The sequence below is a fragment of the Xenia sp. Carnegie-2017 genome, unplaced genomic scaffold, assembly GCF_021976095.1.
Source record: "Xenia sp. Carnegie-2017 unplaced genomic scaffold, XeniaSp_v1 HiC_scaffold_6, whole genome shotgun sequence".
Classification (NCBI taxonomy): domain Eukaryota; kingdom Metazoa; phylum Cnidaria; class Anthozoa; order Malacalcyonacea; family Xeniidae; genus Xenia; species Xenia sp. Carnegie-2017.
Window position 1 is genome coordinate 18,250,792 of NW_025813526.1, and position 14,851 is coordinate 18,265,642.

The window sequence follows — 14,851 nt, forward strand, 5'->3', positions numbered from 1 at the left end:
GAAATTGCTTAAATTCATGGCTTTTACAAAATATTTGTACGCACAAATATATTGCTTTAATATTTCTGAAAATATTTTTGTCAACAATATTTATTACATAATAAAATAGTTATTGTAGTGATATATTAAAAGGATTAAATTTGTCACAATTTGTTTTCTACGATAAACTGCAGGTAACACGAAGTTCGACAGATGACACACTCCATGAAAAATCTATGAACTGCTTTTCAAAATTCATAAAAACATTAGTTGGTACTGTGTACTTTTTCAAAACAATTGAAAACTGGTATCGTGTTATTTAATTCAATCACTTAAACCAAGCTCAACCAACGGTATTTGTTGCATATATAATTATCAATTATAAAATGCCAATAAAGTCATTACTTTCTCCTTTATAATTTCCTTACTGACTTTTTATAAACTGCATATAATCATTCAGTTGCTTGCATAAAATCATGATACGTGAATCAGACTAACATTTGACATCAAAATGATTCCGATAGCTTAAAATATCGACGTTAGTTTTGATTTAAAAGTTGTACATGAGAATCAATCAAAACACTTTTGCTAACTGAATTAACAGTTGCTTTTCCACATTATGAGTCAATGATAATGGCTTTATGTGTTTATCTCCCAATGTTCTGAAACTTGATTAACAGGACTTTTAATGTTTCTTTAGTCTGAGGAAAGCATAACAAGATATTTTGGCTTTGTTTTGATTAAAGCAGGTATATGCTTTTCTTAAACCAGATCATTAGCAATCAATCTATGGCTCCTTAACATGAAGTATTCTAAGTTTCTACTTCAATTAACTTCCTATTCTATGTAATCATTTGTTCTCTGTACTCTTAAATTGACGTTTCAAAGCAAAGCCAAGTGCTTGATTAAAATCATTTTAAAACACGAAAAAATAAATTATTTTGACCTTATTTTAGGACACTAATCTAAGATAACTGATCATGAGCAATTTAAAGAATGCTAAGGATGAAGGTTAGATAATGAATTTGAAAATGCAAATGTAATAAGCATATAAAAGTTGTTAAAGAGTTAAAGAAAGAAAGAAGAGTTAAATTCACAACTTTTTGAGAATATTAACATATTAATATAAATTCTGTTGCTGGTGAGATACCAAAACTCCATAGGCTTATAAACGGACATTTTGACAATTGAGGACTTTAAAGAAGAATAAAGTAATTGGTTTTTGGTGTAGTGCATAAGTTTATGCTGGTAGGTAGTTCAAAAGTGGGATGATATTCATTAATTAATGATATTCTTTAAACCCAACAAGATTATAACAGGATATGATATTGACCCTTCTTAATTGATGCATCATCTTTTCCCTGTTTATGACAATTTTAACAGCAAATTACTCACTATCTTCATTATTTTGGACAAGTCAGACAGTGGAATACAAAAGGAAGAATACTTAACAAGTGTTGTAATAAGACAAAATTGATCTTTCAAGAAAAAAAAATACAAGTGTTCTGTTTTGACTTCCCAAGATTCAAAAGTTATTTTGTATAGCACTATTCAATTTAATAAATGTGCAATTTCACAACATTGATGGCAATGTTCATCAAAATATACATGCATTTAGAACATGTACTCAGTGAAGAAGCTACTAGTTGACGCTTGTCATTTTACATGCACTCCTAGATTTACAGACGTCCATAGATGGAAAACTATTCATGGATGATTTATGCACTACATTTGCCAACTTATCTCTACTTTAGTAATTTTATACTCATTAATTAAGACAATATAATAAAAGCTAAACATAAAGTTTCTTATACTTGTTTAAGGGAAAATCAACCACTCTTAAATTCATCTAATGTTTAATAGCGATTCTAAAGTTGGCTAATTTTTCTAAAGTAAACATCAGATAGTACTTGTGTTCATGTAAATGAAGATTTCTGATAATAAGTACAAATGGCTAACAGTTTTGTGTCTCATCAATAATGAAAGAAAGAGGTTGATTTTGTAAAATATCAAGTTTTAGCTAAATAACCTCGATATGGTATTAGTTCATAAACGTTTCTTTTAAATATCGTGTTGAATAAATTTAATGTTATGTATCTCAAAATGTAAAGCAACGATGGGACTACAAACCTTATTTTCAAAACATCTTTACAGTGTATTTTCATGCTTCAATAACAGTATACTTTTTCGATTGCATAGCGAAAGCTAATTCAAACAAACCCATGTGATATAAATAATTTTGCTTTTATACGTAACTTTACTTTAACTTAGAAATGCTTCGCGGAAATCATTTAATTCATGTTCATTGCAAAAATGTTTCCATAAATATTATTCCGTCATATATTTCTTTAATATATTCTGAAAATATTTTGTCAACGCATAGTAAAATCAAGTTATTGTTGCATATAAAAGGATTTGGCTTGCAATTAACTTCACCTGTACGATTCCATGTCTATTATCAGATAATTATACTGAACACATCATTTCCTAGTATTTCGTATTTTCGCGGAAGCGAAACATACCGACTTTACACACATTGCAACTAGGGTAAACATAATTTCAGTATTTTTTAAACCGGACAGTGAATTAGCAGTTATGATTTGCCACCTTTGTCTCGAAGACAAATTGTCGGAAGAGTTTCCTTACAAACATCTTACTAAAGAATGCATTGAACATCCACTGCTACATTGTCTACGGGTAAGTACCTTTTGATGTAAAGTGTCTAATTGTGGAGGAATACACGCAGTGTCCTCGAAATCATAAAAAATATTAGAGATTTAACTTCAGCATCGGCTAAATATTAGCCATACAACTGTTAAGCAACTTTAAGCTTATAGGAAAGTAAATGATGTTCTTGTCTTAAACAAATTTCTTTACTTTTAAATTTCCATAAGCGTCCATGCATATTTTTTGACACTGATTTCTCTTGTAGTGTGTGACAGCTTCGGTGCAAAATCATAGTAAATGTTCACAATGTGATGTCCAAGTTACGAAAGACAATATGCACTACAAACAATACATCCAGGCATTAGATGTTCTTTTCCCCACCGTTAGTGCTGATGAAAACGTCAACACAGCCTTTCAGCCCTTGAACACAACTTGTGAATCAGAAGCCCATATTGTTGTAACCACACTTTCTGGGGAGTGCATGACTCTTTTATATAAACCTCGTCAGACCATTTTGAGTTTAAAAGGTATTGTTGAGAAAGAATTCAAAATTCCGTGCAACAGGCAATCCCTGTGTTATAACGAGATTGAGTTGAAGGTAATTTCCAATATATTTAATAGATTATTTAAATGCAAAGCCATGTCAGGCACGTGACAAGCTCTCCTTAGATATTACATTAAACGTGTACATTATTCGACAATAAAATATCACTCACTAGAAACATTGACATGATGGTATTTCAGTTTTCCCTTGAAACAATATTTTGGTAAATTTAAAAAAAAATTTCCTGCAAGCGCGCCAAGTCGCTAAACTTAATATAATGTTTCAAATACTTGGGATAAATCATCAAGAAATGCTTGTTTAGTTTCCCCTTTTCTCTCTTCATGATCTTTATAATTACTGAAAAAGCACGTTTCACTTTTTTACTTTCCAAAGCTAATCAATTTGAAATTGTGCTCAATGTTCCCTTTCGAAAACTGTTTTTCTTTTTAGCCAAGAGGAAAAAACGGAGAAATGCTCAAGTTAACAAACTACCATGTTCAACCGAACAGCACAATTTATCTGCTTGTTTTATTGTATGCAATCCCAGATGAATTGGATCATGTCATATTTGATTTATTTTGGGGATATCCAGCTAGTGGTCCTGATTACCTTGATGCTTCTGTGTTACTTTACAGTGGCTCAAAGTTTATAGAGGTGGTGGACTATGGTCACACAACAAGTCAGTCATGTCCAGCAGTCAAGCATTCTGGTGATGTAATGAATGATGCCCAGAGACAAGGCCATCACACCATAGATGTGTCCATCAAATCAATACCATTTCATGTTAACAAGCTTGTATTTACTTTGAGTGCATGGAACTCGCCAAATATCTCGAAGTATCCAAATCCAAGCCTTCGTTTTTATGATGCAAAGTTTCCAAACAAACAGCTTTGTGACGACAAAATGAATAATGCTGCCTATTCTCAAGCCATCATTATGTGTTGTTTGACCAATAGAGGAAATGGATGGCAAGTTTATAGTTTAAAAAATCTCTCTGCTGGTAATGCTAAAAACTACGAGCCGTTGAAGAGCAAAATTGCAAACCTAATTGGAAAAGGGTATATATGAGATACTTTGTAAATCATTGAAGTCCTCTAAAATAATTAAAAAACGACAAATCTGTCAATTCCAACTAGAACATACCGTGCGCCTTTGTTTTAATTTATTATATATATATTATGCATTTACCTAAGCCAGGCAACTAACATCGTAGTTATGAACACATGCCTTTATATAAAGTAATAATGTCGCGAAAATTGTTGTGAAAATGTGTTTGTGTGCGCATAACTTTATGTGCATAAAGATAAGAAACATTTAGAAAAATTCGCCGTATATACAAAGTTTGCAGAGTACACTTCAAATCGTTTTGCAAATCTTTTCTTCCCTAAAGTGAAAACGCTGGTAGTTATTTTTACATATCTTCATCAACATCATGAAAAGTTCCCACTACTATATACCACGTAAGCCCACGACCTTCAAAACTGTATATGTGATTAATTGATATTCCTTTTGAATATATCTTCAGAAGACTCCCTATTTTTAGATTGTTTTTGTATCGGAACCTCGTTCTGACTAGAGCTTTTATCGTCGTCAACATGCTTGGAATCATTTGTGTTTTCAAGGGTTCACGAGTCCTCATGCAAAATTCTCGAGCGTACTTTAGGTGCTTCTACTAGGTTTCATTTCATAAAGCTATCTTCAACATGGCGTCTTTTTTTCTCCTCTCTCATGCTTGATTTTGTTTTACCATTGAAAGTTTTATTTTCAAGTGTTTCGTCTACATCAATCCACGAATTATAATACATTTTATAAATATTGGAGCATAGTTTATGCACAAAATATGCAGACACAAAGTTATAGAGAGAATAAAAACACATCTAACATTGTTACGAATAGTACGAGTGGCATAACAAAGTGATGATGAACTTGGTATGCATTTGTCAACACAAGCCTAAGAAGGCAAAGAGCGTGCTAAAAATATATTATTGAAAAATTTCTAAGCGCTTATACAAGCAGCAATTTCAGAGCTCGCTCGGTCAAAAATTAATGAAGAACGACCAACTGTATGTACTAGTATTGATTATACAATAATTAGCTCACTCAGTCGCAAAGTTTCGGATAAATCATCTTCGCATGCGCATTTGATTTATTAAAGCATGCGCAGTTGAATTCCCAAGGTCATGGTAATGGAAACGACCAATTATATCTCCTAGAATCGGTTTTGAAGTAAATAACATGCTTATTAACAATTTATAAGAGAAATCATCTGCGCATGCGCTAGATCGTGCGCGTTACTCTCGATTAATTGTTCATAGTGATAGCAATGAGTAACTATATGTAGTTGCACTACATTTGTGGCAATTAGCTCACTTAGTCGCAAATTATCGAAGAAATCATCTGGGCACGATTGAACCATTATATTATAAAATTTTGAACCATTATGTTATAAAATGTTTTTAAATTTTTATTCATTTGGGATATGAAATTTCTTTTGACCTTATAATATTTTCATGATTTATACTAGGAAGTCACTTGACAATGATGGTTGTTAGTGATAAGTAATATATGGTTGGCAATAGCACAAGTTCAGGCATATGAACTAAAACAACTCACCAAATTCGTTCATATAACATACATGGTGCGTATAATTTTGCTCTTATACTGAAAGTATTTTCGAGATCCTCGCATTTTTGTTATGCTATTATCGCTAATTGCTTCCAGCGTGTCATCACACTATTCTTGGCATGCCTCTGCCCAGTCCTTCGCCTGAACTATATAGAGGTGAAATCTCGATTCTTGGATGTCTGACGATATCATTTTCTAGGAGGTATTTTTACGGTTTAATTGGGAGCGCCCAATCACAACAAAGTACGTAGAACCTTTTGTAACGTCTGTTTAATTTTTGTGGGTAGCCGATGCGCATGCGCAGTTTGTCTGTTGTTAACCTCGGAGATATTCGGTCTTAGGAGTTATGACGAAGATGGCCGTTTAGTGTGTTCGTTACTTCTTCGGGAAATATCGCAATGTTGTTTTCCTTAAATTTTCTTTTCGTTCTGTCGAATTACTCAGAGCAAATTTGGAGTGTGGGAAACCTAAATGTGCCTTAAATTTGGGGGAGTTTAGGGAATAAGGGAATTTTTTCGTTAAGCTGTTAAGTTTGCTCATTTCTTTGCTTATTGATCGAATGTTTACGGTGAAATTGTAATGTGTGTAACGTCAATATGACAATGATTACAAGCGCATATATATTTGAACTGTGAAGCGTCTGTCTGCGTACAAAGATCAAGCAGAAACTATATGCAATAAGTAAAGAATCGTCGGTGACATTATCCTGTGAAAATGTTGCTATTCTGAGAAATATCTAGAAACATTACTACTCAAAAATTTGACTTGTATTACATTGCCTGTTGTTTTCTATTAAATCAAGCGTAACAAAATATGAGCTCAATTCGTTGATTATATAAACAAAATTTCTCACTTTTCACAAACTTTCATAAAATGGTAACTTCTAAAAGTCAAAATATTATTCAAAAGCAGGTTGGCTTAAAAAGTGGAAACTCATGTGTATAATACAATCTACTGTCTGGTAATACGTCCAATTTGGTATTATTTGTATTGCTTATACATCGCTCGATTTACTCACTTAGCCATATGTGTCAAACTATAAAGTCCATGAACAGGAAAAAGAAAGTATTTTCGATCACTTGCAATCATGGAGCGAAGCGCTTACTATCAAACATTGTTTGCAATAAACACAAAATCTTTGCAAATAAATATATTTTTCAAGACGTGATTAGAAAAAAGTAACAAAAAACACGACCCATTAGCTCAAAACACAATTAATTCCCTATATAATTATGTTGAATAACGTGTCAAAAGCAAGTCGTGGTTACCGTAATTGTTTGAACAAGCACCGCCCCAACGCGTGGTGAGAAAAATTAAATTAGCACCGCTGCTGAAACTGCCGACCCGACTGGTAGAATGAGTGTGTTATAAGTTAAGAAGAGAGTGGTAACTCTTTGCTAGCAAAGTCTTTTTCAAAGGCTTTTCTTCTTACTATTTTCTTAACTTATAACACACTCATTCTACCAGTCGGGTCAAGCTTCAATTCATCCTTTGAAATACTACACCTCTTCCAACTCTGCCTTTGTAAATGTCACACTATTTAATTTCTATTGCTTATTTCTAAGGAGGAGCAACACTTCCCTTTGCGATAGTAACTTCTAGTTTAACATTTTTTCCTCAGCAGATACCATGTAAAATCGACAAACTTATATGTTCAAATTGCAAATTGCACCGTTATTATAGCTCAAAAATAAAATACTACTATATTATTTAAAACAAGTAGATTCCAGATTGCAGGATTCCAAGACTCCAGATTCCAGGATTCCAAGAGTTCGGACTCCAGACCCATGTTTTACAACTTACCATAGTGAATTAGCGATGACGGCTCTCATAATATGACGGTATTGTTATGATTGAGCGTTAATACAAGAACAGTCATCAAGTTGTCAAGTTTACACCTTTTCAAATTTTCGAAGCTTGTTTACGACCTCAAATATAAATTAGGCTCGAGAATAAGGAGTTTGAAAGTGTTTGAATACCTGCTGTGGCGGTAATTGATCGTTTCAGAGGTAAGTTCAATTTTAAACATCCTGTTTATCTAGAATGTCATACTTAACTTGTTCCTACACTGTGTCACAAGTCGCTTTATACCTGACGGTTCAGGTGATTGTTGTAAGTTCTAACGACAGCCTTGAGTAAAAACATTTATAAATAAGACGTACATAAAGCCAAAGATACTGAAATCGTTGTCCAAAGACGCCTTCATCAAACATATTATTAATACGCACGAAAATCAGGAATGTGTAGATTCGAGATTTTATTTTGCAGGACATTTATCATAATAGATACTTTACTTGCGGGACATTTATCATAACAGATACTCTTACTTTTATACAATGATTGGGGGATATTGTTTTATAGGATTGTCTCATTAAACACAAATCGCTATTGCTTGTTGATAATTGTTATAACATGTAACACTATAAATATATATACAAAGAAGTTAGTAATAGTTATAAAGTAATATGATACAATATACATGTTAGTTGTTGTGTTTTGTTAAAAGAATTTCCTATTTTTTCTGTAAGAATTTCATATTGTGCTTGATTAACCAAAGCAGCCAATAATTCAAAACCACTTCCAACACAGTAAAAAATTATTTTAAGAACACACTATGTATAACCTGACTATTATGTCATTACTTCATTTCCCCTTCTCTATTTATGTATTTATTGTGTTACATCCCCTTAAACTCTTTTATAACTAGTCGAAGGCTGTAGACTGATAGACTGAAGTTCACGAAACAACTCCTTATTAGCACATGTGAATATTTTCCTACACAATTCTGCATTTGTTAATTATTATAACTAGCCTAGAAATTGCAGACATCTTATTCATCTTTTTGCAATAGAACAAATTCATTGTGATTGCTTTACAGATTCAACAATCCTTAAACATCTTAAAAAACATAAATTGCTTGTACACATACTTTCCTGGATTAATTTAAATGTTTCATTAATTTGTAGACATACAAATATAATGAAAATTTGTTTAGTTCATATATGAATTATTGTTCAAAAAACATCTCTGTGACATATGTCTATTGTTCATGGCAACATCTGTACACATGTGAATTACATTCATATTTTTATACCTATGTGTTATCTTGTCTTCATAACATTATAAATGTGCAAAAACTATATTTAAAGTTATCAAACTGCATCATGTTGAACAAGAAATAAACATGTTTATTCTTATGTAACGATCATAAACCAACTTTTATTAAATGAGTTAATCCAAGCAAAATGCCAAGCTTCAGTAAATTGTCTTGGATAAGTAATTATACACTTTATTGCTGGACAAGTAATTATACTCTTTATTTACTAGAAGAAATCTCCATTGTTTTGGGGTAAAATGACTATGATGGTCAATAAGACATACATGCCTAATCTTCATTGTGGACTAAATATTTTATTGAAATATTCCCAATAGGTTATTTTTTGTTGAAATATTCTGGATAATTTATTTTTTTGTTAAAATTTTCTGTGTAGTAAAATTTCTCAGAACAGTGTTTTTCATCTTTCAAAACTCGACCATATTGCACGTGATTCTCTGTAGGAAATTTGCGACTCGGTACCCTCTTTCAAACTCAATACCCTTTTGGCTGCAAGGGCTTTCCATATTAAATGATGCTAAAATGTGTTAATGTTGGCAAATACCTAATCTAAGGAACCCCCCCCCCCATTTGGCGCTGTTCCTTTTGCTAATTTTGTACATCCTCAATTTGTTTCTCTTATGAACGCCCTAAAAGGCAACATTTTGATAGCTATATTATTGGCCATTGCTCAAGGGTTTCAATATCTGGTCTTCCTTATAGAATTGAGGATTTTGCCTACTTTTCTATTGACCGTCTTAATCCTGTTTTATACGTGCATTTTACATGAGTCAAATGCATTCAAAATAAAAGATAATGAGGAATTTTATCTGATTTTCCTTTGTCGCTAATGCATTCGACGCATGTACAATAAGACGTATAAAACAGGCCTTATTCACATCACCATGACAAAAGTAAAACAGTTAAAGATCGCTTTCGCCACAAATACTGTGCATGAAAATTGTTGTACAGTCATGGAGTAAAAATCATATTGTCACAAACTGCTGATGCACTAAATTCTCTATTTTTTTTAGGTAAAACGAGATTGCTTTACAATGTGTCTTTCATAGGGTCATTGTAAATAAATCTTAAGACTTATGATTAACAAATGATGTATGTTGTTGGACAGTTCAACTATTGAGATTGTTTAATTTTTTTCAAATAGACATCAAACATGGAAAATGTAAGATTCGTTTCAAAAGAAGATATTGAAATGGCAACAAACGTACTGCCAGAAAGAAAGCCACGAGAGAAATTGACTGTCATAGGTACAGGAGACTTTGGTCGTGCACTAACAAAACGACTCTCAACGGCTGGTTATCACGTCGTTATGGGAAGTCGAAATCCTGAGAAATGTCGAGGGTTGTTGCATCTTTTACCGTTTAATATTGTATCCTTGAACGATGCTTTGGAACACTCTGACATCATTTTTCTTGCCATTCCTTTACATGGATATGACAGTTTATTGACATCATTGGGGAGCCAACTAAATGGTTTGTGTTTAGTTGGTTTTTTTTCAACTAAGAAATAAAAAGTTTAGATGAATTGCTGTTTTTAGGATATTTGAATAATGAGCCTAAAGATAGAGTTGCCTAGAAACCCTTAAATGTTCATGTCTTGTAACAGCCTTCCTTAACTGTCAATTTAAGGTAGACTATCTAAGACGTATTTGTAACACTTTGATTTTCAATACTGACAATAAAATCGGCTAAATTAAAACATATTTTCAAGATGAGCAGATCGACATATATAGACTTACTTAAAATTATTTTTTTTACATTTTAAGGCGATATATAAATCTCTTCAACTAATACCTTGTACATAAAAAGTTATTCACTACGTAATTAAATCAGTTGCATAAAGCTAAAATAAATATCTTATTGAAAATGCCAATTCTTATTTATTTGTCTTTTAAAGGAAAGATTGTTGTTGACGTAAGCAATCGTACCCAGACCTCTTTCAAAGAGCTATCTAATGCTGAGTACTTATCAAGTCTACTACCTAAAGCTCACGTTGTGAAAGGCTTCAATGTGATATCTGCATGGGCACTGGAACAAGATATTTATGGTGGAAGTCGGACTGTTTACATTTGCGGAGATAATGCTGAAGCAAAAGAAAAGGTCGGATGAACGTATAAATTTATCATTTTCAATTTTTAGCAAGTTGCTTTATTTTACATGTTTCGATTTTTTAATCACTATCTTTTGAGCAACTATGCGAAATAAGATTCTCTATAGCCAGGCCCCCAAACTACACATTAGCTGAACAGCGAAATTATTAATCATTTTACAAACTTTGAATGTTTTCGTTTTCCCAATAAAGTTAATTAGTACATCATAGTACTCGTACGGTACATGATGACAAGAATAATGACATCAAGTATCACCATAAATGCTGAAGGTCATAAATAATTTCGCGATCAGCTGACTTGTTATCCAGTCCAAATGTCTGCCACATAAAGCTGCCACTTTTTGCTGCAAAGATTGAGATCATTCATAGCTAACTGTAATGCTTAACGAGGCCGAGAGTAGAGAAATGATATGTGAGTTCGTATATACGATTGCATTGCTAACACTGACCTAAAACCCTCTGCGGTCAAATCTAAAAATTGTGATATGGCAGTTATCTTGTCAAACTAGTAAAGGACCTATTTAACAGTTTGTTTGCACTTAATTTCCTTGATGTAATCTCAACTCTTGTTTTGTAAAACGACCATCACGAATAACACGGTATATGTGCCATTTCCACAATCCTGGACAAATGTCCTTAAAAGAAGGCCTTCCTTGTATTCTAACTTCCAAAAACAAAAATAAATAATCTTTTTGAAGTTCTTAACGTGTTTAGAAGGTTAAATTTTAGGGGTGGTCAACGGAGAAAAGAATTGTATTAGTTTATTATTTACTGAGAAAATTACCATGCACCATCTCTGGTGAATTGTCAATTTAGCATGAATTAACAAATATTCTTAGGAGAAAAATGAAATGCATTTAAACTCGTATTCAGGTCCTTGACATAGCCCCTGCCCGGTCCGCCATTGTCGCTGAACAAATGCTTTGGCTCCTTGTCATTTGTAAAAACAATGATTTTTTGCGATGACTTTTTGCATTCAGCAATGCCTTTCAAAAATTTCACATCTTAGTTAATGACGATTCAACTCTGACAATCAGAATGTTATTTTTCCATCAAAATTAAAATGCTCATGAAGCATTTAAAAGTAGTCCATTTTATATGAAGTTAATGTGGAAAATTACTCAAATCATATATGACTCAAAGCAAAATGTTTTCTTTCTTTAGATTATGCAAATATCTCGAAGAATGCACTTTACACCCCTTGATCAAGGCTCACTTAAGGTCTCCCAAGCTATCGAGAAAAAGCCAATGGAGCTATTTCCTAGTTGGCGTCCAGCAATGGTTATTTTTGGATTTTTGTACTTCGTTATGTGGTTTTTCTTCATTCTTATGTATCTAATTCGAAAGGTTCCGTTTACCAATTTTCCTCTGAGAGAGATCAGTATTATTAATGCATTCACTGTAGTTGGACTTTTGGATATGGTTTATCTCCCAGGATGCATTGCCGCCATTCTACATTTGGTATACGGTAAGACTTGACTTGAAAGATTTTGTATTTACATATTGCCATAAAGCAAACAGTAGTCAATAGCCATGGCTACAAAGTTAACGGAATACATTTGATTTACAGATGATCACTTTTATCATAAACTACGGTTTTTATTTTTGATTTTTGCACAAATCTCCATATTCTAGCGTATTTTTCTCGGGCATTATTGCAAACATTCATGTCTTTTATTTTGGGGTTCAACTACTGTTTTCACTGCATCGAAAACAGATGCACAAACTGAAAACAGTTTAGTATTAACTTCATGAATTTAAGATTTACGGCTTCTATTCTTTAAACACAAATGAATTTGTTCCCACGTGGAATTTCCTTTTCCAAGGTACCAAATATCGTCGTTTTCCAAAGTGGCTTGACATTTGGATGAAATCTCGTAAACAACTTGGCTTGCTGGCATTGTTACTGGCTGCAATGCATGCTTGTATGTCAACACTTTATTGGGGTCCTGAATATATATCTCGTCTTTATCAAGATAAATCTATTCACATCAACAACGTAACAATTTCCCTTTATGGAAGAATGACTGCACAAGGAGAAGCTTTCTTGACCCTTGGAGTCCTGGGACTGTCAGCGTTGTCTATTTTGGGTATCACGTCACTTCCTACTGTCCTCAATCGCATGAGTTGGAGAGAGTGGAATTTTGTTCAATCTGGTCTGGGTTACTTTTCTTTGATATTTTCTCTTCTTCATTTTACAGTGTACTACTACAAAACATATCATGCATGGGAAGCTGAGGTGTTTTATTATCCAACTGTGTGGGTTGTAATCATCGGCTTTGTCACTGTCATATTGAAGATTATTCTGCTCATTCCATGTTTGAATAGTCGGGTGAAGAAAGTCCGCTCGGGATGGGCTTACAAAACGTTACACGAAGCAATAATATAGAACTTACTTAATGCGAGAATAGTGAAAGAATAGTTGCATGTTATGCAATTGTCGAGCGTTAAATTCATCATATGATCATTTGATAGAAACTGTTAGCAATAAACATTGATTAAATTTCAAACATTATAGCACGTAAATTGTCGAAATAATGAGATGTTTTATTATATGAGAAGCGTCACTACCTGTTAAATGGCATGCTTTCATTGGCTCTGAAACATCTTTGCCAGTCCATTGCTTTCCCGTGATTGATCCCCGTCCAAAACGCGTAATATTACATTTAAATTTAAACAAATTTCGTAAAGCAAACTGCAAAACGCAAAATAAACAAAACAAAAATTTACGAATGTGATTCGAAGGAAAAACATTTGGAAAACAGTTTAACTATCCAGTCGATGAAATTTGAAACAGTAGAAACATTTTTTAAGAACAAAAACTGTTGAAAAGTGAAATCCAACCAGCAATAAACGAGAAAGAAAGCTGCTTCTTTACGACGGGGTTAAAGCTCATGGTGAAACATTTGTTCCAACAAACAGCATAGAAATAGGTGTTAGAAGGGGCATCTGGACATCGTCTTCCATGTAGCAGAGAGGTTTGTTGTTCAGTGTTATTTCAACATCCATTAAAATATCTTCTAGCTCGTTCCATCTAAGGCAACTTCTACTGATCTTTGTGTAGCGCTCTCTTGACTAATCCAATTAACCTCCAATTAGCCCCTGGCTGTGGTAAAACCTACATCGGCATGACACAAAGATGCCTGTCTGTACAGCTCAGAGAACATGCAACCAGACTCTCTTCTTGTGCAGTTGGCCAGCATTTCTCTTAGTGCGAAAACGCTCGATTCCTGGCGACTCTACAAAACAAGTTCTCACAACTCAATGATCTCACTCTACCTCCCAGAACTCCCTGTCCTATAGAAAACCTTGTATTTAACAACTATAAAATATTTCACTCAACCAAATCTAACAACTACCACATTCTTGCTTTTCTTGACGCAATTCTCATCAAACACAACAAACCTTTTCTCAACACGGGACTTATGGCTAGCAAAGAATTACAACTCGTCTTTAAATTACAATACACTCATTCTACCAGTCGGCTCGGCAGTTTCAATTCATCCTTTTGACCTCTTCTAACTCTGCCTTTGTAAATATCACACTATTTAAATTCTATTGCTTACTTCCGTTTATTTATTTCATGCGTTTTAAATATATAAGTGTATGTATGGTTTTAAATATTCTGTCTAAGGATGACTTTGAATTAAAGTCGAAAATTTACAGTTCACTTCTCGTCTTGTTTTTATGCATATTTTGCAATCTCAAGATGTCTTGCTTTTTCGGAATTTGCTTTATATTGTATGTGAACTTGCACTTTCTCACGATTATAAATTTGCTTTTCTCAAGCAACTAAGTGCTAATTACCATTA

General features: G+C 33.2%; 3 protein-coding genes across 6 annotated transcripts in view; 2 read left to right on the top strand and 1 right to left on the bottom strand.

The window, feature by feature from the left end:
• The window catches only part of LOC124458236 (5'-methylthioadenosine/S-adenosylhomocysteine nucleosidase-like), a 76,274-nt gene that overhangs the window by 25,408 nt on the left and 36,015 nt on the right, over positions 1 to 14,851 (bottom strand). The window lies entirely within an intron of this gene.
• On the top strand, positions 2,462 to 4,524 carry LOC124458237. 2 transcript variants are annotated; one of them, XM_047008288.1, is made up of 3 exons: positions 2,462 to 2,676; positions 2,912 to 3,244; positions 3,641 to 4,524. In XM_047008288.1, exons 1-3 carry the CDS (start codon positions 2,575 to 2,577, stop codon positions 4,256 to 4,258), a joined length of 1,053 nt encoding a protein of 350 aa, XP_046864244.1. In that variant the 5' UTR covers positions 2,462 to 2,574; the 3' UTR covers positions 4,259 to 4,524. The 2 variants fall into 2 exon arrangements, with proteins under 2 accessions (XP_046864244.1, XP_046864245.1); XM_047008289.1 differs by lacking the exon at positions 2,912 to 3,244 and having other exon boundaries at positions 2,464 to 2,676.
• Positions 7,541 to 13,618, top strand: LOC124458233 (metalloreductase STEAP4-like). 3 transcript variants are annotated; one of them, XM_047008281.1, is made up of 5 exons: positions 7,541 to 7,824; positions 10,075 to 10,402; positions 10,827 to 11,029; positions 12,204 to 12,507; positions 12,866 to 13,618. In XM_047008281.1, exons 2-5 carry the CDS (start codon positions 10,084 to 10,086, stop codon positions 13,426 to 13,428), a joined length of 1,389 nt encoding a protein of 462 aa, XP_046864237.1. In that variant the 5' UTR covers positions 7,541 to 7,824; positions 10,075 to 10,083; the 3' UTR covers positions 13,429 to 13,618. The 3 variants fall into 3 exon arrangements, with proteins under 3 accessions (XP_046864237.1, XP_046864236.1, XP_046864238.1); XM_047008280.1 differs by lacking the exon at positions 7,541 to 7,824 and adding an exon at positions 7,896 to 8,052; XM_047008282.1 differs by lacking the exons at positions 7,541 to 7,824; positions 12,866 to 13,618 and adding an exon at positions 7,896 to 8,052 and having other exon boundaries at positions 12,204 to 12,629.

Excerpts from the sequence above, each read along its gene's own strand:
- LOC124458237 (XM_047008288.1), top strand. The coding sequence starts at position 2,575 with ATGATTTGCCACCTTTGTCTCGAAGACAAATTGTCGGAAGAGTTTCCT. Across the intron at positions 2,677-2,911 it reads CACTGCTACATTGTCTACGG|TGTGTGACAGCTTCGGTGCA; the intron begins GTAAGTACCTTT and ends TTTCTCTTGTAG. Across the intron at positions 3,245-3,640 it reads ATAACGAGATTGAGTTGAAG|CCAAGAGGAAAAAACGGAGA; the intron begins GTAATTTCCAAT and ends TTTTCTTTTTAG.
- LOC124458233 (XM_047008281.1), top strand. The coding sequence starts at position 10,084 with ATGGAAAATGTAAGATTCGTTTCAAAAGAAGATATTGAAATGGCAACA. Across the intron at positions 10,403-10,826 it reads ATTGGGGAGCCAACTAAATG|GAAAGATTGTTGTTGACGTA; the intron begins GTTTGTGTTTAG and ends TGTCTTTTAAAG. Across the intron at positions 12,508-12,865 it reads CATTCTACATTTGGTATACG|GTACCAAATATCGTCGTTTT; the intron begins GTAAGACTTGAC and ends TCCTTTTCCAAG.